This window comes from Doryrhamphus excisus, chromosome 15 (assembly GCF_030265055.1).
Source record: "Doryrhamphus excisus isolate RoL2022-K1 chromosome 15, RoL_Dexc_1.0, whole genome shotgun sequence".
Lineage (NCBI taxonomy): Eukaryota > Metazoa > Chordata > Actinopteri > Syngnathiformes > Syngnathidae > Doryrhamphus > Doryrhamphus excisus.
In genome coordinates, this window is record NC_080480.1 from 15,655,052 (window position 1) to 15,678,494 (window position 23,443).

At 36.1% G+C, this 23,443-nt stretch overlaps 3 protein-coding genes across 4 annotated transcripts in view; all 3 read left to right on the top strand.

Annotated features, from left to right (window-relative positions):
* The first annotated feature begins 1,363 nt into the window (after positions 1–1,363).
* On the top strand, positions 1,364–13,818 carry LOC131103726 (uncharacterized). Its single transcript, XM_058050216.1, has 9 exons — positions 1,364–1,788; positions 1,875–1,948; positions 2,372–2,449; positions 2,695–2,718; positions 2,799–2,907; positions 8,822–8,985; positions 10,271–10,326; positions 10,396–10,501; positions 12,274–13,818. Exons 8-9 carry the CDS (start codon positions 10,398–10,400, stop codon positions 12,701–12,703), a joined length of 534 nt encoding a protein of 177 aa, XP_057906199.1. The 5' UTR covers positions 1,364–1,788; positions 1,875–1,948; positions 2,372–2,449; positions 2,695–2,718; positions 2,799–2,907; positions 8,822–8,985; positions 10,271–10,326; positions 10,396–10,397; the 3' UTR covers positions 12,704–13,818.
* A 1,316-nt stretch (positions 13,819–15,134) lies between these two features.
* apnl (actinoporin-like protein) lies at positions 15,135–19,054 on the top strand. The gene is made up of 3 exons (XM_058050215.1): positions 15,135–15,273; positions 16,784–16,895; positions 18,315–19,054. The coding sequence occupies exons 2-3, from the start codon at positions 16,792–16,794 to the stop codon at positions 18,772–18,774; spliced, it is 564 nt and encodes a 187-aa protein (XP_057906198.1). The 5' UTR covers positions 15,135–15,273; positions 16,784–16,791; the 3' UTR covers positions 18,775–19,054.
* Positions 19,055–21,961: 2,907 nt separating this feature from the next.
* ezh1 (enhancer of zeste 1 polycomb repressive complex 2 subunit) overlaps positions 21,962–23,443 on the top strand; it is a 29,855-nt gene continuing 28,373 nt past the window's right edge. For both annotated transcript variants that reach the window (XM_058050184.1, XM_058050185.1), the window contains exons 1-2: positions 21,962–22,087; positions 22,265–22,459. The gene's annotated coding sequence lies outside the window, so the exon portion shown is untranslated. The remainder of the gene's footprint in view (positions 22,088–22,264; positions 22,460–23,443) is intronic.

The window sequence follows — 23,443 nt, forward strand, 5'->3', positions numbered from 1 at the left end:
TCGCCTGCTTCCACCGCGCATGCTTTTAATTGCGCGGCCGCATGCATGGGCGCAGTTTGAGGCCCGATGAAGTCTGAAACCGGGTGGGGGTGTCGGAGAGATGGGGGTTCCAGGTGAGAGAGGAGGGAGGGGTGGGCAACAAGACAAGAAAGCAATAAAACTGATAAATGATGGCAAGGCTCACAGATAAGATGACCCACCCCGGCGCCCCCACACCCCCACGCCTCCCACTCCACATCTCTTTCCCTCCAGGCCTCCCTCTCATCTCTCCAGTCAACAGATGCTCCCAAAAAGTCTCCTGACAACCCCCCCCCTCTCTCTCCGTCTCTGCATCCCTCCATCACTTATTGAGCACCCGTCTGTTTGCACATCAGCGCTCCCCATCGACGCCTGGATCAATAGGATGATATTTATTACAAAGTAGCATTGCAAGTAGCCTTTTTTGGAACAATTTATCTTGCACTGGTTAACTTCTTCTTAGTGTGAGTAGTTTTGCTTTATTTTAGTTTTATTTTACCACAGCTTCATTTCTTTTTACGCTTGTATGACTGTTGCGATTGTTAAACACAGATGCACAATCTTGCACTGGTTAACTTCTTCTAAGTGTCATCAAAGGGTGAGTAGTTTTGCTTTATTTTAGTTTTATTTTACCACAGCTTCATGTTTTTTTTACGCTTGTATGACTGTTGTGATTGTTAAACACAGATGCACAATCTTGCACTGGTTAACTTCTTCTTAGTGTCATCAAAGGGTGAGTAATTTTGCTTTATTTTAGTTTTATTTTACCATAGCTTCATTTTTTTTTACGCTTGTATGACTGCTGTGATTGTTAACCAGTGCAAGATTGTGCATCTGTGTTTAAGTTTTTCTTAGTGTCATCAAAGGGTGAGTAGTTTTGCTTTATTTTAGTTTTATTTTACCACAGCTTCATATTTTTTTACGCTTGTATGACTGTTGTGATTGTTAAACACAGATGCACAATCTTGCACTGGTTAACTTCTTCTAAGTGTCATCAAAGGGTGAGTAATTTTGCTTTATTTTAGTTTTATTTTACCACAGCTTCATTTTTTTTTACGCTTGTATGACTGTTGTGATTGTTAAACACAGATACACAATCTTGCACTGGTTAACTTCTTCTTAGTGTCATCAAAGGGTGAGTAGTTTTGCTTTATTTTAGTTTTATTTTACCACAGCTTCATATTTTTTACGCTTGTATGACTGTTGTGATTGTTAAACACAGATGCACAATCTTGCACTGGTTAATTTTTTCTTAGTGTCATCAAAGGGTGAGTAGTTTTGCTTTATTTTAGTTTTATTTTACCATAGCTTCATTCTTTTTATGTTTGTATGATTGTTGTGATTGTTAAACACAGATGCACATCAAGTCAACTTCAGTAATCATCCCTCCTTCCGCTCATTAACTGTACTCGCCTGTCATGTGTCGTCAACGGGTGAGTAATTTACTTTATTTTATTTTTATTTTACAACAAAATAACTTCAACATGTATGACAGTTATGAATGCTAAAAATTGAATGATAATAAATAAATACAAATTTCAAACGTTTCAGTAGCCGTCCTTCTTCCCCACTAAATGCTAAACTTCAATCAGGTGTCATCAAAGGATGAGTATTTGCTTTATTTTAGTTTTATTTTACATTGATTATTTGCTTTATTTTAGTTTTATTTTACCACAGCTTCATTCTTTTTACGCTTGTATGACTGTTGTGATTGTTAAACACAGATGCACAATCTTGCACTGGTTAACTTCTTCTTAGTGTCATCAAAGGGTGAGTAGTTTTGCTTTATTTTAGTTTTATTTTACCATAGCTTCATTTTTTTATGTTTGTATGATTGTTGTGATTGTTAAACACAGATGCACATCAAGTCAACTTCAGTAATCATCCCTACTTCCACTCATGAACCGTACTCATTACGTGTCGTCAACTGGTGAGTAATTTACTTTATTTTATTTTTATTTTACAACAAATAACTTCAACATGTATGACAGTTATGAATGCTAAAAATTGAATGATAATAAATAAATACAAATTTCAAAAGTTTCAGTAGCCGTCCTTCTTCCCCACTAAATGCTAAACTTCAATCAGGTGTCATCAAAGAATGAGTATTTGCTTTATTTTAGTTTTATTTTACATTGATTATTTGCTTTATTTTAGTTTTATTTTACCACAGCTTCATTTTTTTTACGCTTGTATGACTGTTGTGATTGTTAAACACAGATGCACAATCTTGCACTGGTTAATTTTTTCTTAGTGTCATCAAAGGTTGAGTAGTTTTGCTTTATTTTAGTTTTATTTTACCATCGCTTCATTCTTTTTATGTTTGTATGATTGTTGTGATTGTTAACCACAGATGCACATCAAGTCAACTTCAGTAATCATCCCTACTTCCGCTCATGAACTGTACTCGCCTGTCATGTGACGTCAACACGTGAGTAATTTGCATTATTTTATTTTTATTTTACAACAAATAACTTCAACATGTATAGTTATGAATGCTAAAAATGTTTCAGTAGCCGTCCTTCTTCCCCACTGAATGCTAAACTTCAATCAGGTGTCATCAAAGTATGAAGATTTTACTTTATTTTAGTTTTATTTTACATTGATTAACTTTTTTTACATTTGTATGATATTCATGAATATGAATGTTTCAGTGATGATTCTTCTCCAATTTAGTAACCACCGCAGTCCCATCAAATGGTGAGTAGTTTTACTCTATTTTAGTTTTCTTTCACAGTAAATTGATTTCAGGAATCATCCTCCATAACTGAATTAATCAGAAAAGATGACCAGCCTTTGTCAGCAGTTGATGACATCGGATTCGCCGACTGGTCACTGGACCAGCCCACCTCATTTAAACGCTACTACATACATCAGTATCATCAACGGGTGAGTGGTTTTAATTTATTTTAGTTTTATTTTGCAGTGGTTAACTTCCTTTTACATTTTTATGACATATGTTATGTATGTTACAAAAGTGACATGCATGAAGTCTGTGTGAGTCGTCATCCATTCTTCACTTTTGTAACGTCAAGTGAGTAGTTTTACTTTACTGTAGTTTTATTTTACATTGTTGAACTTCTTCATGTGAAGAAGTGATTCCAAATATTAACAAATCAGGAATTGACCAGTTTACCATACCGAGGCGCCAATAACAGATATTTATCCTTTCATTAATGCAAGGATAAGGACCGGCTGTCAGGAGAAATGCAAATATCTACAGTATACGACACATTTGCATGCGTACACACCACATAACCCGCCCACCCCCTACCAAAAAAAAGCAAGCAGAAAGGACAAAAACGACATCTTTTTTTTTTTTTGTTTTCACAAGTGTTAATTAGCGGGAGAAGCGGCAATGAGGGAACAGATTGGCTTTGGCTCGCTTCTTTTTGACATCGTGATAATTACTAGAAGAATAAAGAGCGAGAGAACACACTACTTGGAAAATCCAAAAGTTGAGTCACCAATAATCATAAATCAATGCCATCTCCTCTTCTAATAGCGCTCTTGCCAAAAAAAAAAGTGCTTACTTGAACAATGAAAGCATGAATATACTGTATGCAGCATATATTAGCATACATTTACCCAGGCAATGTTTATATGGGCTAAGGAAAGTTTGCACGGCTTAAACGGACGGATGGAAGCAATTGTATGCAAAGTTAAGCGTTGGTCTATCCCAGGGGGTGGGCAAAGTTTTGGACTCGTGGGCCGTGTTGAGTTAACAAAATCGTGCGGGGGGGGGCCAGAACATATAATTAACACACATACACACACTATTTTACGCTTATAATTCTAACAGTCTGCCTTGGATTATTAGTCTAATTGTATTTTATTTAATTTTTAATTTTTAATTTTTAATTTTTAATTTTTAATTTTTAATTTTTAATTTTTAATTTTTAATTTTTAATTTTTAATTTTTAATTTTTATAATTTTTTATGTCATACTATGTTTTCTCATTTCCCTCAAACTACAAAATTTATTTATTTATTTTTTTTACTGAATAAGACATGTTAAAAGTTGAAATACTCCGCAAGTATTCAATACTCCGCAAGGATTCAAACGCTTGGTGGGCCGCATGTGGCCCCCAGGCCGTAGTTTGCCCACCCCTACTCTACACCTTTACATGGTACACACACACACACACACATAGTATATGCCTATATTCAGCTGGGATAGGCTCCAGCATACCCGCAACCCTAATAAGGATAAGCGGCATAGAAAATAGATGGCTATATACTCTGTAATATGAATACATATTTATCAATATATAGCATATATACTATACGTACATATATATATGTATATAACTATTTAAAAACATGGTTTTTAAATAAAACACAGTCTGCCTTTAATTATTAGTCTTATTAATTATTAGTCAAATTGATTAGTCAATTATTAGTCAAATTTTATTTGTGAAAGTGTCATACTTTCAACTATATGTTCTAATTTCCCTCGAACTATGAAATTTAATTTTACATTTGTTTTTTTACTGAATAAGACATCATGTTAAAAGTTGAAATACTCTGCAAGTAACTGACGGGCCGGATTCAAACACTTGGTGGACCGCATTTGGCCCCCGGACCGTAGTTTGCCCACCCTTGGTCTACACCTTTACACGATACACACACACATATATATATATATATATATGCCTATAGTCTGCTGGGATAGGCTCCAGCATACCCGCAACCATAATAAGGATAAGCGGCAGAGAAAATGGATGGATATATACTTAGTAATATGAATACATATTTATGAATATATAACTATTTAAAAATATAGTTTTCTGACAAACAACAGAAATCTTGGGTCGGCACACCTAATGATCTTGCAGCACAGTAGTTGGGAATCGAACTGTCTAAACATGGGGTGCTAACACAGAGGCATACATTTGCATTGCTAATGCCCGGCCTTCAAAAACTCTTATTTTGAAAATCCCACAGATGGAAGCAAGAGTGAAACTTCCTTAATTGCGGACTAGCTTAGAAGTTTGTCTTGTTTTGACTCGCCTTCGTCTTATGATGTATTTTCAGTCTTTGTCCTGGCGGTGGGGGGGGGGGGCACCAATGTCTTCCTGTGCGGCTTAGTATCGATTCAGCTCAGGCCAGGATGAGGATGGGTGGATGGGGGCGGCGGGGGGCGGGGGGGTGATATTAGGGGGGCGTTTTAATCCAGACAAATCATCTTTGAGACCTTTTTCTTTATTATTATTATTAGTCTCGCTCTCACCTTCTGCAGCTGCTAATTTGAGCAGGCGGATGCGCCGGCATGCTCTGTCAACTTAAAGCCCCCCCCCCCCTTAACCCCCCCTCATCCAAGCCCCTCTTCCTTGTTGAGCCCTTGGCCTCTTCAAAGCTCGCCATAAAACCCAACACTTAAACACACACACATGCTGATTAATGTCAAGCACGCAGATTAAAGCGCCGTGTCTTCGTGCACTTTCATGGGATATTACGCAGGTTTGCCCTCTTTACCCTAAATGTAATCCCCCCCCCCCCCATTCCGACCCCCCATCCCCCTTCGCACCCCCTTAATGGCTGTAATATTTACACTTACAGCATCGTGGCTTAAAGCTTCATTTCAAGGCCATATTTGCTCCCCTGACAGCCTATTCATCACAACGCAAATGTGCAGAACCTCGCCCCCCCCGCCGCCCCCCCTCAGCAATCAATCAATACGCTCGCTTGTCTCTCGGCGACCATCAGCACAGATACGGCCCAAATTAATCACTGAGAAGTTTGCATTAAAAAAAAAAACATCACCGCCACCTCTGTCTGGGATGGGGGGGGGCCGCGTTTGTGAGGGTTTACCTTTGGAAAGCGACGGACGCCATGACCGCGGAGGATTAATCACGCTCCCGTGCGTGATGAGATATGAGATATGGTATGATACGGATAATGACACGCACTGATTGGATCCTTGGATTGTTTTTCTCCGGCAGAATAATCCCATTCAATCAATTGATTCATGTAAATAGAAGTGATCTGTTCCAATGTCAAAACATGGCCAAACATGAAACCTTGGCAAGAAGTTAACTAGTGTTTATATCATGAAACGCTTCATTTCCATGCATTCGTTTTCTATACATAGTCCCGATGCTGGAGCCTACACCACCAGCATGTAGACATACAAACATTCATAGCTATGAGCAATTTAGTGCCGCCGATGTGGGAGGAAACCGATGCTATCCACTCGTCCACCGTGCAGCTCAAAACATTCTTGACTTGAAGGACAGGTTCATTTGATAAAATCTCTTTTTTTGTTCATTATTTGTTCATCATTATCATTTTTTTGTAAAAAAAATTATGATATTCTCTTAATTTTATGAATGATTTTGTATTAAAAAATTATTATTACAATTATTATTAAAATTATAAAATTATTAAAATATTATTAAAACAATATTAAAACTTTTTTATCTTTTAAAGTTGGAATTGTTTATTATTATTAATTATTAAAAAAATATTATTAATTATTAAAAAATATTATTAATTATATTAATGTTTATTAATGTTTATTAATTTTATTAATTATTATTAATTATTATTATTAAATAGTATTAATTTGTATTAATTGCCAATTATATTAATAATTATTATTAATTATTTGTAATTAGTATTATTATTCATTATTGATTATTATTGATTATTCATTATTATTTATTATTGTTTATTTTTATTTGTTATTTATTATTATTTATTTATATTTATTATTTATTTATTTATATATTATTATTATTGATTTATGTTTATTATTTATTTGTATATTATTATTATTTATTATTATTTATTATTATTTATTATTATGACAGAAATCTAAATATTATCTCCTTAATTTAGCAAAAAGGGGGCAGGTATGCCACACCTGTCCACCAGGCGTCACTGGAGTGTTTTTTAAGTCTGCTATATTTTCACCTTAATTCTGATAAAAATGCCCTTTTTGACAATGTTAACATGCACATTTGACCATTAGACATTGTTCAATACATAAATTATAATAGAAAACATTAAAAATATATAAATATGATGCTGCAAATGTCATTCATAAGAGAATGTGTCTGGTTGGCAGTTGACTCCATGTATTCATGTGATACTTATGGCCCCTATTGGGAGTATTTCATCACCTTCCTCCGGTAATAATGCCTGCACTGGTGGTAAAATATTGTTTTTCAATCATCTCTACCTCGTATTGGATGGCACACGCAGTCTTATCTCATCGTCAAGCTTCATCTTGACATTTACTTGATTTCTAAGCAGTGACTGTAATCGCATAGGATTAAATATATTTATATTTCACGCTTAACATTGTCTCATTAGCAGGCTGCAGATATTCATCACTGATATTTTCTCCTTTTGTCACCTTCCTAATTGCCTTTTATGTTAAGTCTTTTCAATAATGCCGTGTTGTCAGCTTCATCCCATCACTCACTAATTCTGTGGCATTTATTCTTAGAAGATTAGATTTTTTTAGATTTTTTTTCCCTCCCAAAAAACTCTTTTTCTGTCACTGTGAATTTATTCTTATAAAATAATTTTAAAAAATAGGAATTAATTTGCCTGATTTACGATGTTTTTCACTTGTCAACATGTCAATTTTTTTTACACATAAAACAAACAAAAAAATTAAATTAAAATAAAATTTACTTTTATTGACTTCTTGTAATATTGAAAATTTTTGGCAATGTAAAATTTTAAAAATTACGTAAAATGTTTGTAATGGTACAAAAAATATATATTTTTTAATTACAACTTTTTTCCATAAAATCAAGATTTTATTCTCTTAATATTATGTTTTTTTTCTTAGTAAAAATACCACATTATTTTTGTAATAATGTTATTTTATTCTCAAAATATTGCACCTTTTTTTCTTTATGAAACTTTATTCTTAAATTATGGGGAGGGGGTTGTCTCACCATATTTTGATTTATTATTCTTATAATATTATGACTTTATTCTCAAAATACTGAAACTTATTACTTGTAAAACTGATTAGATTTTCTTATGAAATTAATTTTGAAATTTAATTCTGTGAATATGAAGTACTAAATGCACGACTTTATCCTTGCAATAATATTATTAAATATTATTCTGCAAATATTGCATTTTTTCCGTCATAAAATTATTATAAGGGTTTTTTTTATGTTTTTTTCATGTTAAAATATTACTTAATTTTTTTTTTTGTTTTTGTTTTATTCCCATAAGATATTCCTCATGAAATAGTAGTATTCTTTTCCTTGTTATTATGGTGCCTCACACAAAAACAAGTCAAAGTTTCAAACTTTTCTGTCCAAAAAAAAAAGTTACAAGATTAAAAAAAATCTTTTGTTTGAATAAAAAAAAAAAAAAAAACAGAAATGAACAGAAAAAACTGTCATCGTCGTCGTCAAGAGTTGTGATGCTGGCCGACTCTAGCACGCAAACCGCTGTTGGCATTTTCTTGTCCGTGTTGATGAATGCTGTTGCATGCGGGATTTGATGAAGTCTTGAATGTTTTTCTTCCTGCCAAGGTAACTGGCTCGCCATCACATGGTCTCTTTTAACATACAAAGTACGGCTCGTGCAAATGTTTTTATATATATATTTGTCTCGCTTGTCGTTTGTGGCCATCTGCTGACTTGAAGCGTTGAAGATGAAGGGTTGCGGCCGCCTGACGCTTGGAGAACAGCTGCCGCCACGTCATCGTCTCTCGTACATCTTAAACGCATCTCAAAGCAAAACGTGCTTAATTGGGTAGAGGCTATCATCGTATAGGACGCTACACATTCTATATGTTTGTGCATGCCTGTGGATTATTCCATAGGAGACAAATGTGGGATAGGCCCCGGCATTCCCGCTGGAATCCATCACCTGCAGACACACGCATGCTGTTGATGCAACACCCGAGGGAGGGCGAGAGTGTCGTTGTGTGCGAGTCTCAACCTGGAGACTTCCACGCGCATTGTCTGCCGCAGCTCGGCCATTAAAGTAAGCAAATATTTGCTTTTTAACACCCTGGAGGAATGCTGAATGAAGAAATTAGCACTTTATTAGGTACACTTGACCTCTTACTCATTTGTCATACAAAGCATATATTTAAAACAAAACAAAAAATGCTTCCCCTCAAATATTTTATTTTTTCTAATTTTTTAACATTACTTTTTATTTATTTTTATTTGACTTAACATTTATTTTATTTTAAAATTACCTTCATTTTAAATATAATGAAATATAAATATATATAATCCTTATATAATCCTATTTTAATTTTTTATCTAATTTTTAACATTACCTTTTATTTATTTTTATTTGACTTAACATTTATTTTATTTTGAAATTACCTTCATTTTAAATATAATGAAATATAAATATACACGTATAATCCTTATATAATCATATTTTAATTTTTTTCTATTTTTTAACATTACTTTTTATTTATTTTTATTTGACTTAACATTTATTTTATTTTAAAATTACCTTTATTTCAAATATAATGAAATATAAATATATATAATCCTTATATAATCCTATTTTAATTTTTTTTCTATTTTTTTAACATTACTTTTTTTTATTTGACTTAACATTTATTTTATTTTAAAATTACTTTTATTTGACCATATTGATTTTGTCATGCCTGGTGGATTTATTTTATTTGATTATCATCCACTTTTTTTGCTGAATACGCTGCAGTGATTTCATACCGTGAAATATAAATATATATAACCCTTATATAATCCTATTTTAATTTTTTTTCTATTTTTTTAACATTACTTTTTATTTTTATTTGATTTAACATTTATTTTATTTTAAAATTACCTTTATTTGACCATGTTGATTTTTTTTATTTTATTTGATTATCATCCACTTTTTTTTGCTGAATACTCCGCAGTGATGTCATACCAAGACACAATTAGAACAATTTTGTATAATCATGGATAATTTGATCATCATTTTCTTGCTTAAACTCTTCAAACTACCAGCAATAGTAAATATATTGTTGAATAAATACCGTTATTAAAAATGAGCATTATCATTATAAAAGCAGATGTTTTGTATCACATAAGTTCCATCAAGTGTTGTATAATGTCGTCTATGTATGTGCTGCAGCGTGTTTAGGTGCCAGTACGTGGACTTGAGTCTTCTTCAACAAGATGTTGTTTGTCGGAGTCGCCCAAAGTGAACACGCCTGCACTTGTGTCAGAAAAACACTCAAGTCTCTCCTCCTCCTCCTCCTTGTTTTCCCCCTCCTCCATCACAATTTGGTGTGAAAAAGGAAGACAGACAGACGCTGGTACCTCACACAACTCAACTGTGTACTGACTTCAGAAGGTAAAAAAAAGATAACACTGCTCCGTCAATATGTTCATGCATGCTAAATGTGTGTTTTGGTGTTTGCAGCCATGGCGCAGACAGCCGAGGCCGTTTCAGCGACTCTGTCCACCAACAGGAACTGCACCATCGAGATAACCAACGTGAGCGGCAGCTACTGTCTCATCAACCCAAAGTAAGTCGCCCGTTGCTTCGCCTTAGCTTATATCGGACGTGTTGTATACGACAAAGAGATGCCGACAACAACTGTTGAACATCTGTTCATATGAGCAAAAGTATCGGGACACACAAGCCAAGCGGCCCGATACTTTTGTCTATATCATATATATATATGTTGTACATGTGTTGTTCTATACTCTTTTACTACTGAGCTCTTTAAAGCGGTGTTGATCTTTTTTTATTTATCATTATTTTATGTTGTTATACGATGACTCCATTTCAGTATTTTATCATACCTTTAATGCCCCCCCACCCCCCATTGTATTGTATTTTACTTTGTATTTTACTTTATTTTCATTATGACTTGTGCTTCCAATTCAATATCTTGGAAATTTTATTTTATTTTATTTTATTTTATTTTATTTTATTTTATTTTATTTTATTTTATTTTATTTTATTTTATTTTATTTTATTTTATTTTATTTTATTTTATTTTTGTCAATAAGATCATAAGATTGACACATTTTTTTTATTTCTGACAAAACACGGTTTAAAAAGCTACTTTACTTTACTTTACTTTACTTTACTTTAAATGCCCCCAGTTGTCTTGTATTTTACTTTATTTTCATGATGACTTATGCCTCCAATTCAATTTCTTGGAAATATTTTATTTTATTTTATTTTATTTTATTTTATTTTATTTTATTTTATTTTATTTTATTTTATTTTATTTTATTTTATTTTATTTTATTTTATTTTATTTTATTTTATTTTATTCAATAAGATTGACACACTTTTTTTATTTCTGACAAAACATGACTTAAAAAGTTACTTTACTTTACTTTACTTTACTTTAAACATGTCTTAGAAAGCTACTTTTTACTTTACTTTACTTTACTTTACTTTACTTTACTTTACTTTACTTTACTTTACTTTACTTTACTTTACTTTACTTTACTTTACTTTACTTTACTTTACTTTACTTTACTTTACTTTAAATGCCCTGAGTTGTCTTGTATTTTACTTTATTTTCATGATGACCTATGCCTCCAATTCAATTTCTTGGAAATATTTTATTTTATTTTATTTTATTTTATTTTATTTTATTTTATTTTATTTTATTTTATTTTATTTTATTTTATTTTATTTTATTTTATTTTATTTTATTTTATTTTATTTTATTTTATTTTATTCAATAAGATTGACACACTTTTTTTATTTCTGACAAAACATGACTTAAAAAGATACTTTACTTTACTTTACTTTACTTTACTTTACTTTACTTTACTTTACTTTACTTTACTTTACTTTACTTTACTTTACTTTACTTTACTTTACTTTACTTTACTTTACTTTACTTTACTTTACTTTACTTTACTTTGGTCATCAAACAAACATCACTGTAAATATTTTTGTTTTCATGTTATACCTTGAATGTTATTAATATTCTATTGTGCCAAAAATAGACTTAAAATCTTAAAAATAGACTTAATACACTTAAAATAGACTTAAAATAGACTTAAAATCTATAATCCCTCCAAATACGTGCAGTGCTTCTTCTTTGCGTTTTTATTTTCCCTAATCGTGTGGCGCGGCCTTGCAGAGCAGGGCGCACCTATCCATCATGGCGCCGCCTCATTGCACACGACAGGCAGGTACACTGACCGCCGCTTGCAAGTCCAGCGTGTGCAGACACGCTCCATCGCTCAGCACGCGGCGTTAACAGCAAATGGAGGCTGACGCTCCAACGTCCCGAAAGTTAACGTGGATGTTTTGCGTCCGTCTCAGGGTGTTCATGACTAGCGGCTTCTGCCACCACCCGCCGCAGCCCACCGTCCGCAGCACCCGCACCGAGGTGTGCTCCTTCGACAAGGACGACCACACGGCCACCGGCGCCGTGGGTCTGCTGACCTACGACCTCTTCCACATGCAGAGCCGCGTGTGCTCGCAACGCATGTCCGTCATGTTCTCGGTTCCTTACGACCACAACCTGTACAAGAACCGGCTGGCGGTGGGCATCATGGAGCAGTCGCACGCCTGCGACAAGAATCTCTACGAGCGCATGTACAACGGCAAGGACCTCACCGGCTTCAGCCGGGCCGACGCCACCGGCAGCGGGCTGGAGTACAGCGGCAAATATGTGGACGTGAGGGCCACCATGTCCACCGTGGGCAAAGCTATCGTTAAAGTGGAGCTTTACGATCAAATGAGTCATTAAAATCCACTTCTTTGGCTTTGTTGCTCTTTCACGGTAAAATGCGTCACACGATTATTTTACAATGTTCAGATTTAAGGTTAAGAATACTTTTAGTTCTAAAACACATTTCTTTTTTTTTCGGTAACATAGCATATTAGCATAGCGCACCTTCAAGGGAATAAAAAAACGTGCAACAACTTGACTTTTGGTTGTAATTTTAGCTGTGTTGTCGTCTTTAGCACTTCTGAAGGGGGCTCACGCATCAAATAAAACAGAGAAAACACGGGAAATAGTCGCAAAACATGGGAAATAGTTGTGAAACACGAGAAATAGTATAGCAAAACGTGTGAAATAGTATAGCAAAACGCGTAAAATAGTAGCAAAACACTGGAAATAGTAGCAAAACATGTAAAATGGTAGCAAAACACGTGAAATAGTAGCAAAACACGGGAAATAGCAGCAAAACATGGGAAATAGTATAGCAAAACACGTGAAATTGTAGCAAAACACGGGAAATAGGATAGCAAAACGTCTAAAATAGTAGCAAAACACGGGAAATAGTAGCAAAACACGGGAAATAGTATAGCAAAACGTGTAAAATAGTAGCAAAACATGGGAAATAGTATAGCAAAACACGTGAAATTGTAGCAAAACACGGGAAATAGGATAGCAAAACGTCTAAAATAGTAGCAAAACACGGGAAATAGTAGTATAGCAAAACGTGTAAAATAGTAGCAAAACACGGGAAATAGTATAGCAAAACGTGTAAAATAGTAGCAAAACATGGGAAATAGTATAGCAAAACACGTGAAATTGTAGCAAAACACGGGAAATAGGATAGCAAAACGTCTAAAATAGTAGCAAAACACGGGAAATAGTAGTATAGCAAAACGTATAAAATAGTAGCAAAACACGGGAAATAGTATAGCAAAACGTGTAAAATAGTAGCAAAACATGGGAAATAGTATAGCAAAACGTGTGAAATAGTATAGCAAAATATGTGAAATAAAATATCAAAACACGTAACATAGTAGCAAATCACAGGAAATAGTAGCAAAACACAGGAAATAGTGTAGCAAAACACGTTAAATAGTAGCAAAAAACATGAAATGGTAGCAAAACACGGGAAATAGTGCAGCAAAACACGTTAAATAGTAGCAAAACATGTGAAATGGTAGCAAAACACGGGAAATAGTATAGCAAAATATGTGAAATAAAATAGCAAAACACGTAACATAGTAGCAAAACGTGTGAAATAGTAGCAAAACACGGGAAATAGTGTAGCAAAACGTCTAAAATAGTAGCAAAACACGGGAAATAGTGTAGCAAAACGTCTAAAATAGTAGCAAAACACGGGAAATAGTATAGCAAAACGTCTAAAATAGAAGCAAAACGTGTAAAATAGTAGCAAAACACGGAAAATAGTAGCAAAACGTGTAAAATACTAGCAAAACACAGGAAATAGTATAGCAAAACGTGTAAAATAGTAGCAAAACACGGGAAATAGTATAGCAAAACGTGTAAAACAGTAGCAAAACACGGGAAATAGTATAGCAAAACATCTAAAATAGTAGCAAAACACAGGAAATGGTAGCAAAACAAAAGAAATAGCAAAACACAGGAATTAGCAAAACACATGAAATTGTAGCAAAATACGGGAAATGGTAAGCAAAATACGGGAAATGGTAAGCAAAACACAGGAAATAGCATAGCAAAATATGTGAAATAGTATAGCAAAACACGGGAAAATAGCATAGCAAAATATGTGAAATAGTACAGCAAAACACGTAACATAGTAGCAAAACACGTGAAATAGTCACAAAACGCGTGAAATGGTAGCAATACACGTGAAATAGTAGCAAAACACAGGAAATAGCGTCCTTTCAAACGCCTCCTTCTTTGCTGATTTAAGTGCACAAAGTCGGTTTGTTGTTTCGTGTTTGCGATCATGCTATCTGCCCACACAAAATAGCAAAAACTCATATTTTGTGATTTAGCGTCGGCTACCTGTCTTGTATGCGTACTTCAAATTGGCTAACGATCGGACAAATTTGTGGTCAAGTTGAGCAAGTTTGGTTGAAAAACATGGCTGATATATTGACCCTTTGTCTAAAGATGGAGGCAAGGAAAATTCCCATTGTTACCAATGAATCACCTTTTGTCACATGTCAAAGTAACAAGACTATTCTGGTGTTGTTCTTTTCTGGAATTCAGCTAGGATGAATATGTCAGACATCTGTCCCGACTCGCCTCCTGTTGCTTGTGTGACGACAAGCTGCAACCACTTGACTCATTGAGACGCACAATAACGCCTGAAGGATGGAAAACAGGATGAATTTAACCCTTGTTTGCTAACAAGCTCCTGCAGTCAAATCCAAACCGCAGACTCGGGTGTGGCTCTGTCATGTTTGCTGTCATTGCATAAAGTTGGTGGGGGTCATGGCTGGATGAGTTTTTTTTTGTTTTTTTTTTTTTATGTGCACAACTTCGTCACTCAGAAGGGTGTTGTCTTTAAAAAAAAAAAAAAAAAAAAGACAGGCGGCGCTTTCCCTGCTGTGGAACTTCAGAGCACCTACAAGTCGTCCCAGCAGGTAAGCAGCTCTGTATTTTACACAAAAAAACAGACATTTGTTGGACTTTTATGGTCATTTTATGGTCGAAAAACAGATTTCTATTGTCGTCGCAGTGAACGGACTGACTTTGTATGCTTTTGGATAACAAAGTGTTGTTTTTTTTAGCCGTCATTGACTTTTTGGGGTCCAAAAACTGACTGTTTGTGTGATTTTTGTGGTTAAAAAAAAACATCCTTAGTATACTTTTTTGGGCCTAAAAACAGGCACTGTTTTTTGTGTGTGTGTGAAAAAAAAACAATGACTTTTGAGGACTTTTGTAGTCAAAAAAGCTAATTTTTGTTGTCATTTTTGGTGAAAAAAACAGGCTTAGTTTAATTATTTTTATGCAGAAAACAAACAGTTGGGGGAGGGGCTTAGTGGTGTCATTCTTTAGGTCAAAAAAGACTTTTCTATGGTAACTTATAGTCAAAAAACTGATTTTTGGTGAAAACAGACTGTTTGTGTGATTTTTGTGGTAAAAAAAAACATACTTAGTATAATTTTTTGGGCCTAAAAACAGGCAGTGTTTTTTTTGTGTGTGTGTGAAAAAAAAACAATGACTTTTGGGGCCTTTTGTAGTCAAAAAAAGAAAAATTTTGGTGGAAAAAACAAGCTTAGTTTGATTATTTTTATGCAAAAACAGACATAGTTGGGGGAGGGGCTTAGTGGTGTCATTCTTTAGGTCAAAAAATACTTTTCTGTGGTAACTTTTAGTCAAAAAACAGACTGTTTGCGTTAAAAAAACAGATTTAGTATAATTTTTTGGGCCCAAAAACAGGCAGTGTTTTTTTGTGTGTGTGTGGAAAAAAAACTATGACTTTTGGGGCCTTTTGTAGTCAAAAAAGCACATTTTTGTTGTCATTTTTGGTGAAAAAAAACAAGCTTAGTTAAATTATTTTTATGCAAAAACAGACGTAGTTGGGGGAGGGGCTTAGTGGTGTCAAAAATACTTTTCTGTGGTAACTTTTAGTCAAAAAAAAGACTTTTTGTGTGTTTTCTTTGGCCAAAAAACATTTTATTGTCATTTTTTATGAAGTATGGGGTCAAAAGTCAGATCTAGTGTGAATTTGTGGTCAAAAAATGGACTTTTCGTGTCATTTATTTTGTGGTCATATGGATCATTTGTAGGCTTTTTAAGTGAGATGGGTGCACACTACACGGAATAGTAATTGAAAAACACTAGACTGGCTAATTAGAGGGAGACGATGGCAGGCAGTCGAGACAGAAGAAGCCATTCTGTCCTTTTCTGGGCCCCTTAGCTGCACTTCACACTTTCTCATTATCCGCCCAAAAATCCATCATTCATAAGCGCGACGTCGCTACCTGTGACTTGGAAGGTCAGCGGAATGCCGAGCGGAGCAATGTCAGCAGAGTATAGGTCAGGAGGACGTTTTATGTGGAATAATTCTCATGATTGGGAGGAAACTGACTGGTTCTTCAGTCTTCTCCTTTTTTTTTTTTGTTTAATTTTCTCCATTTTATGTCGCAGCCAACACAATGACGGAGTCCGCTGAAGCCGTGGCCGCCGACATAGACAGCAAGAGGAGCGTGACCATAGAGATCACCAATATGACCAACAACTACTGCCTCATTAACCCCAGGTAACCCCACTCCGCTGGACACTTCATTAGGTACACCCGCTAAATCCTGTGCTAAGATTTTTTCCCCTTTTTAAAGGGCCAGCAGCCATATTTGAGATCCAAAACTATTGTAGAGATTTGATAGGACATTATTATTCATTCATTCATTTTCTACCGCTTAACCTAATCGTAGGGGGTGCTGGAGCCTATCCCAGCTGTATTATATAATATGTTATTTTATAATTATTATTCATTTAAAAAACATTCGTCTCGTAAGTATTTTGGGACAAAATAGTAAAAGTTACATAATCAGAATAATCTTTTAATGGAATTAATTTTACAAATTATTTTTAGCAATTTTAGATTTTTTTTAGATTTTTTTAATTAAAATTTGTTTTTAAATGAATATTTATTTTATGTTGTTTGTGTATTTTATGTGCTTTATTTTTTCTAATATTTTCTTTTAAATTTGACATTTAGGCAGAAAAATCAAAATATATTCTCATTAATTTTCTTAATTTTTTATGTATATTAATGATCCATTTTTGGATGTTCTATGGACAATATATTTGTCCTTAATTGAGATGAACATCCCACAGCTACTTTTTATTTTGGGTTAAAACAGTAAAAAGTTACATAATCAAAATCATTTTTAATGGATTGAATTTTCTAAATATTATTTTTAGCAATTTTAGATTTTTTTTAGATGTTTTTTTCAATATTTTATGTTGTTTGTGTATTTTATTTGCTTTATTTTTTTCTAATATTTTCTTTTAAATTTGACATTTAGGCAGAAAAATACACTTTAATATATTCTCATTAATTTTCTTAGTTTTTAATGTATTTTAATGATCTATTTTTGGATGTTCTCTGGTCCTTAATTGGGATGAACGTCCCACAACTCAACTTCCCCGAAGTGATGTCATGCTTTGCTTTTTATTTTGGGTTACATAATAAGAATAATCTTTTAATTGAATTAATTTAAAAATATTATTTTTTTTAGCAATTTTAGATTTTTTAGATTTTTGTATTAAAATTTGTAATCAATATTTATTTTATGTTGTTTGTGTATTAATTTTTTCATGATCTATTATTTTTTTTAATCTATTTTAATGATCTATTTTTGGATGTTCTATGGATAATATATTTGTCCTTAATTGGGATGAACATCCCACAGCTCAACTTCCCCGAAGTGATGTCATGGTTTGCTTTTTTGTGACTGAATCATCAACAGCGCCTCTGCTGGACGCAGCCTAGCAGTGCATGGGTGGTGTTTTTGTTTTGGATCAATCTTCACTGACATGATGACAAAAACGTGATATTTGATAGAAACGGGAATCGGTCCTTTTTTCCTTCATAGCTCCCTTAACCAAGAATAAGTTCCGGTATGGTGCTCAGGCCTCACAATGATCTAAAACGTGCCTTGCTCAACTCCCTCAGGGTGCACCTGGACAACGGGGAGGCGTACAACCCTCCTCAGCCTACGGTGCGCCCCCTGAAAACCGAAGTGTGCACCTTCACTAAATCCAGCGGCAAAGCGACGGGCGCCGTGGGCGTGATGACCTACGACCTTTTCGAGCGCTCTCAAAAGGACTACATCGAAACGCTGGCGATCATGTTCTCGGTGCCGTGGGACTACAACTTCTACAAGAACTGGTTTGCCGTGGGCGTCTTTAAAAAGGGGCAGAAGAAGTGCGACCAGGAATTGTTCAAGTTGATGTACAACGAGAAGAAGCAATCCGAGCACGGATTCGTACGCGAGGCGTGCACCGGTACGGGTATCAATTACGTGGGCAAGTACCTGGACGTCAAAGCCAGCATGGGGCCCACGGGGAAGGCCATCATGAAGGTGGAGGTGTGGGATAAGATATTCACACCTTTGGGCCAGCAGGCCTACTAGACGCCATACTTGCACGGTTTAGCGGATATATATATGGCGGCCCCCCCTTCACTCTCCGGTAAAAATCTGCTTAAGATCACACTTTTCTGTGTTTATACATGCAGGCACCAATCCTCGGTTCAAAGCCGGTCTTGTTCAATAGCGTCCCGTTCTTTAGAAATGGAAATGAAAGGCTGACTCACCGGCAAGATGAGGGCAGATTGTTTAATAGAAGCTTGTGTTGTATTTTACCTTGACACCGTACCCGCAGGAAAGCAAGAATAAACGTCTTTTGAACAAGCGCCGCCGCGTCTGTTGATTGACTCCGAATCAGAGATTCATGAATGCAAAACGGCCTTTTTTGATGGCGTGTTTGTGTTTGCGGGGAATTCGAATGGAAATAGAAAAAAAAAAGACGACTTTGAAGTCGGGTTGTTGTGTTGCGTGACAATGAATAAAAGCCCACGCAGACTCACACCTGAACAATACGTCCGACTATCTTCTCGTGGTAATTTACTGGGAAATTAAACTTCATCATGTTTTCATATATTTACTGTAGTAGGAGTCGTTCCTAACATCAACCTTAATCCTAACACCAAGCCTAACCCTTGTCCTTGCTTTAGTCGTAACCCCAACAGAAACCCTAGCCAATCCTGACGCAAACCCCATCCTAACTTTAGCCCGAACTAACCCAAACCCTAACCTTTAAGCTTTACCCAACCCCAACTAGCTGTAACCCTAGTCCTAGACCCAACCCTAACCATAGTCATAAGTCTAAACTGAGCCCTAATCCTTACTTTAGCCATAACCCTCATCCTTACCTCAAAAACTAAGCCTAATACGAACCAAAACAAAGCCCAATCCTGACCCCACTCATGATGCTAGCCCCAATCCTTTTCCCAGCTCTAACCCTAGCCCTAGCCCTAGACCCAACCCTAACCACAGTCATAACCCTAAACTGAGCCCTAATCATATCCTTACTTTAGCCATAACCCTCATCCTTACCTGAAAAACTAAGCCTAATACGAACCAAGAACAAAGCCCAATCCTGACCCCACTCATAATGCTAGCCCCAATCCTTTTCCCAGTTCTAGCCCTAGACCCAACCCTAACCAGTCATAAGTCTAAACTGAGCCCTAATCCTTACTTTAGCCATAACACTCATCCTTACCTCAAAAACTAAGCCTAATACGAACCAAAACAAAGCCCAATCCTGACCCCACTCATGATGCTAGCCCCAATCCTTTTCCCAGCTCTAATCCTAGCCCTAGACCCAACCCTAACCACAGTCATAAGCCTAAACTGAGTCATAAACCTTACTTTCACCATGACCCTCATCCTTACCTCAAAAACTAAGCCTAACACAAACCAAAACAAAGCCCAATCCTGACCCCACTCATGATGCTAGCCCCAATCCTTTTCCCAGCTCTAGTCCTAGACCCAACCCTGACCACGGTCGTATCCCTAACCTGAGCCCTAATCCTTAATTTAGCCATAACCCCAACACAAAACCCTAGCCCTGCACCCAACCCCCAACCCTAGACCTGAACTGAACTCAACCCAAACCTTAACACTTACCTTAACATGAACCCCAAGTAAAATCCCAAGCCTAACTCAAACCCTAGGCCGAATCCTTAACCTAGCCGTACCCTTAGCCCTAGACCCAACAGTCATAAACCTAACCTGAGCCGTAACCCTAGTCCATGACAGAATCTGACAAGATCTTAGGTGATCACGGCTGATCAAGTCGGTTTAGGCTAGGTTTAGATTTGGGTAACCCTAAACCTAGCCCTAACCCTCACGGCCATTTTGAACCGTTAAGTTTATTACTAAGAGAAATGTACAAGAGAAACACATCAGGGTCGAGACCCTTGTTGGTTCACTGCTCGTCCTGGAAGGAACATGGCGGCGTCACTGTTGCGGGGTCGTTAACCTCGCACGAGCGTGATGTACGATCTTTGACGTGACAAACGCTGTTATCGTCTTTTCTCCGCGGCATTATCACGCCGCCACTGTCGTATAAGCTGTTTGCATTTGCATAATACACACGCCTCACCTATGCTCTGCAGCTTAGCCATGCCTGCATCATTAATGCACACACACACACACACACACACACAATATCCTCTTCTTAGGTTTCCCTTCTTTAGCCCCACAGCTAACCCTGCTTATATGCCTCAGTGTGTGTGTGTGATGAGCATCTGAGTGTGGGCAGCTGATACATGGCGCTCACACAGATGGGAAGTTATATCAAATGCATTATATTACGCTCGCCTACGTATAAGGAGAACAGTATGGAGATTTATGCGTTTATTTGCGTATTATTTAACAAGCAAGGCTTTTATATACTGCTTTTAGCTTATAGCCGGATGTGTGAAAATCCCACCTCGGGTTGCATACATGCGGTATCTCAACTTCTTCTGTGTGGCAAGCTGATGGAAACAAATAAGCCACCGGTTAAACCTGCTGGCAGGCAAATAAAAGAAAGCTCTTTTATGAAGAAAAGAAGCCGCCATCTACAAAGCCTGCCATTGCTGCAGGATTTCCATGCATGATTTTTGCATGTTGATGATTTAAATATCGGCCTCAAACATTACAAGTGTGCATGCAAGACTGGTCTTTATCTAGAATATTCTACTCCAGTAGAGGTAATATTGGCGCTGTTAAATTGACACAGCAGCTTAAAAAGCGCTCAAACATTGCCCTCTAGCGGCCATTGTGGTTATCGTCAACACGCTTTGCAACTGAAGTGCAGTATATAACATTATAAGTTATATAATATTTACAGTTTACTTTCTAAATAAATTCAATGTATATTGTTTTTGACCCCATAAATGTATTATTAGTATGAACACTTTTTTTCTGTTTTTTCTTTCCCATTTTGGCTCTTTATTTATCCAAATGCACCACTTTTTGTAAATGTTATTTTTCTTGTACTATTATGACTTTATTCACTCAATTGTTGTTCTTTTTCCCATTAATATTTGTTCTAAATTTCCGCTTTATACTTTTTTTTTAATTTTAATATAAATTTGAGCAATTTAATATAAAAAATGGTAAAATTATGATTACAACTTTTCTGTTAATGTTATGGCCAAAATGTGCCAATATTTCCATTCTATTCTCATAAAATTATTCCTGCTGTTGTTTTTTTTATTTTCTTGTTTAAAAAAACTGCCCTGGTGCCACATATTGGACACCCCTGGTATAATTTCCTGGCTGACCAATGAAGCGGCCCTACCTGGCGACATCTTGCCACCCGGCCCAAGGGTCAATTCACGGCCGTCACGCTCAATGACTCGCTTCAGTGGACGCCATCTTCCACGTTCATCAGGTTTGTGTGCTTCCTCATCTAGATTTGTCACAGATTTAATGAGGCACGTTTGATTATTTGTATTTTTAGCATCGTATACATTGTTGCAATGGCTTTTACGACACTTTTTTTTACGACACAAAGTGTTCTCTTGTGGCTTGAAATGGAATCAGGAGTGACTTTGTGCTCTTTCCACAGCCAAAATGTGCACACATCATCCAACCAGACAACCAGGAAGACCAGAAGATAGTGACACTGTTGCCCTTTCGGGACTTTTTAATCTGCTAAATCTCGACGTCCCTCGCTCCCTCCCTCAAAGGACCCAGCTTTGCCCCCCCCACTAGGGAGACCCCCACGGAGAGTCTCCTGAGCCGTGACCCGTCACCCCACAAGGTAAGCTACAGCTATATGGACTCTGAATGTTGTGTAAAAATGTAGAAATTGCTTTTTAGTTCGTCATAAATGCTCAACATGGATGTGAGTGTCGCTTTAAATCCAAGATGGCTGACATCAGCGCGCGAATCAGTAAATGTTAGCTAGCTTGTCACGTCTTTGGGAAATGCTAAGTGGTGTAAAAATGTAGAAATGGCTTTTTAGTTCGTCATAAATGCTCAACATGGATGTGAGTATCGCTTTAAATCCAAGATGGCTGACATCAGCGCGCGAATGAGTAAATGTAGCTAGCTTGTCACGTCTTTGGGAGATGCTAAGTGGTGTAAACAAAGACTAAACAAAGCAGAAATTTGTGATTTTGAATATCTAGAACAAGACAAAGACACCTGGGATAGGCTCCAGCACCCCCCGCGACCCTCGTGAGGAAAAGCGATAGAAAATGAATTAATGAAAGATTAAATATGAGGGGGGACGGTTACAGAAAAAACTATATGATAGGAAGCGTTCTACGTTCTCGCCACTAGAGGTCGCTGTTCACCAAACAACCATTGCCTGCTATTCATACCGCCCAGCACAGAGACCAATGATTGCAATGGGATGTCAGCCAGTGATGGATGTTCATTGTTTTCACACTTACATCTTTCTGCCTCAATGACGTCAGAGGCATGGGTGGGATCATGATCATCATCATCATCATCAGGGCGTTTGTATGTTTGTGGAGAAAGGGGGATGACCCCACACATCCAGAGAGGAAGGAGGTCAACTCACACGCTTTCCCACCCTGCCTTGCCACACACCCAGTGTTGTGTTTTCCACATGAGGGTGGTTCCTTCCAGTGGCATTTTAATATGAAAACCACATCATGTAAGCCCTATACTAGTAAAAGTACACAATATTACAGCTTGATGGATATTTAAATAAATTGTAATGAGTCCATCGTTAACGTTAAACGTCATAATTTTCCAACTGCACTGCATTAAATGT

Bases quoted from the DNA above. Each gene is read 5' to 3' on its own strand.
- apnl (XM_058050215.1), top strand. From the start codon at position 16,792: ATGACGGAGTCCGCTGAAGCCGTGGCCGCCGACATAGACAGCAAGAGG. The intron at 16,896-18,314 runs GTAACCCCACTC...CAACTCCCTCAG, and splicing joins TACTGCCTCATTAACCCCAG to GGTGCACCTGGACAACGGGG.
- LOC131103726 (XM_058050216.1), top strand. From the start codon at position 10,398: ATGGCGCAGACAGCCGAGGCCGTTTCAGCGACTCTGTCCACCAACAGG. The intron at 10,502-12,273 runs GTAAGTCGCCCG...CGTCCGTCTCAG, and splicing joins TACTGTCTCATCAACCCAAA to GGTGTTCATGACTAGCGGCT.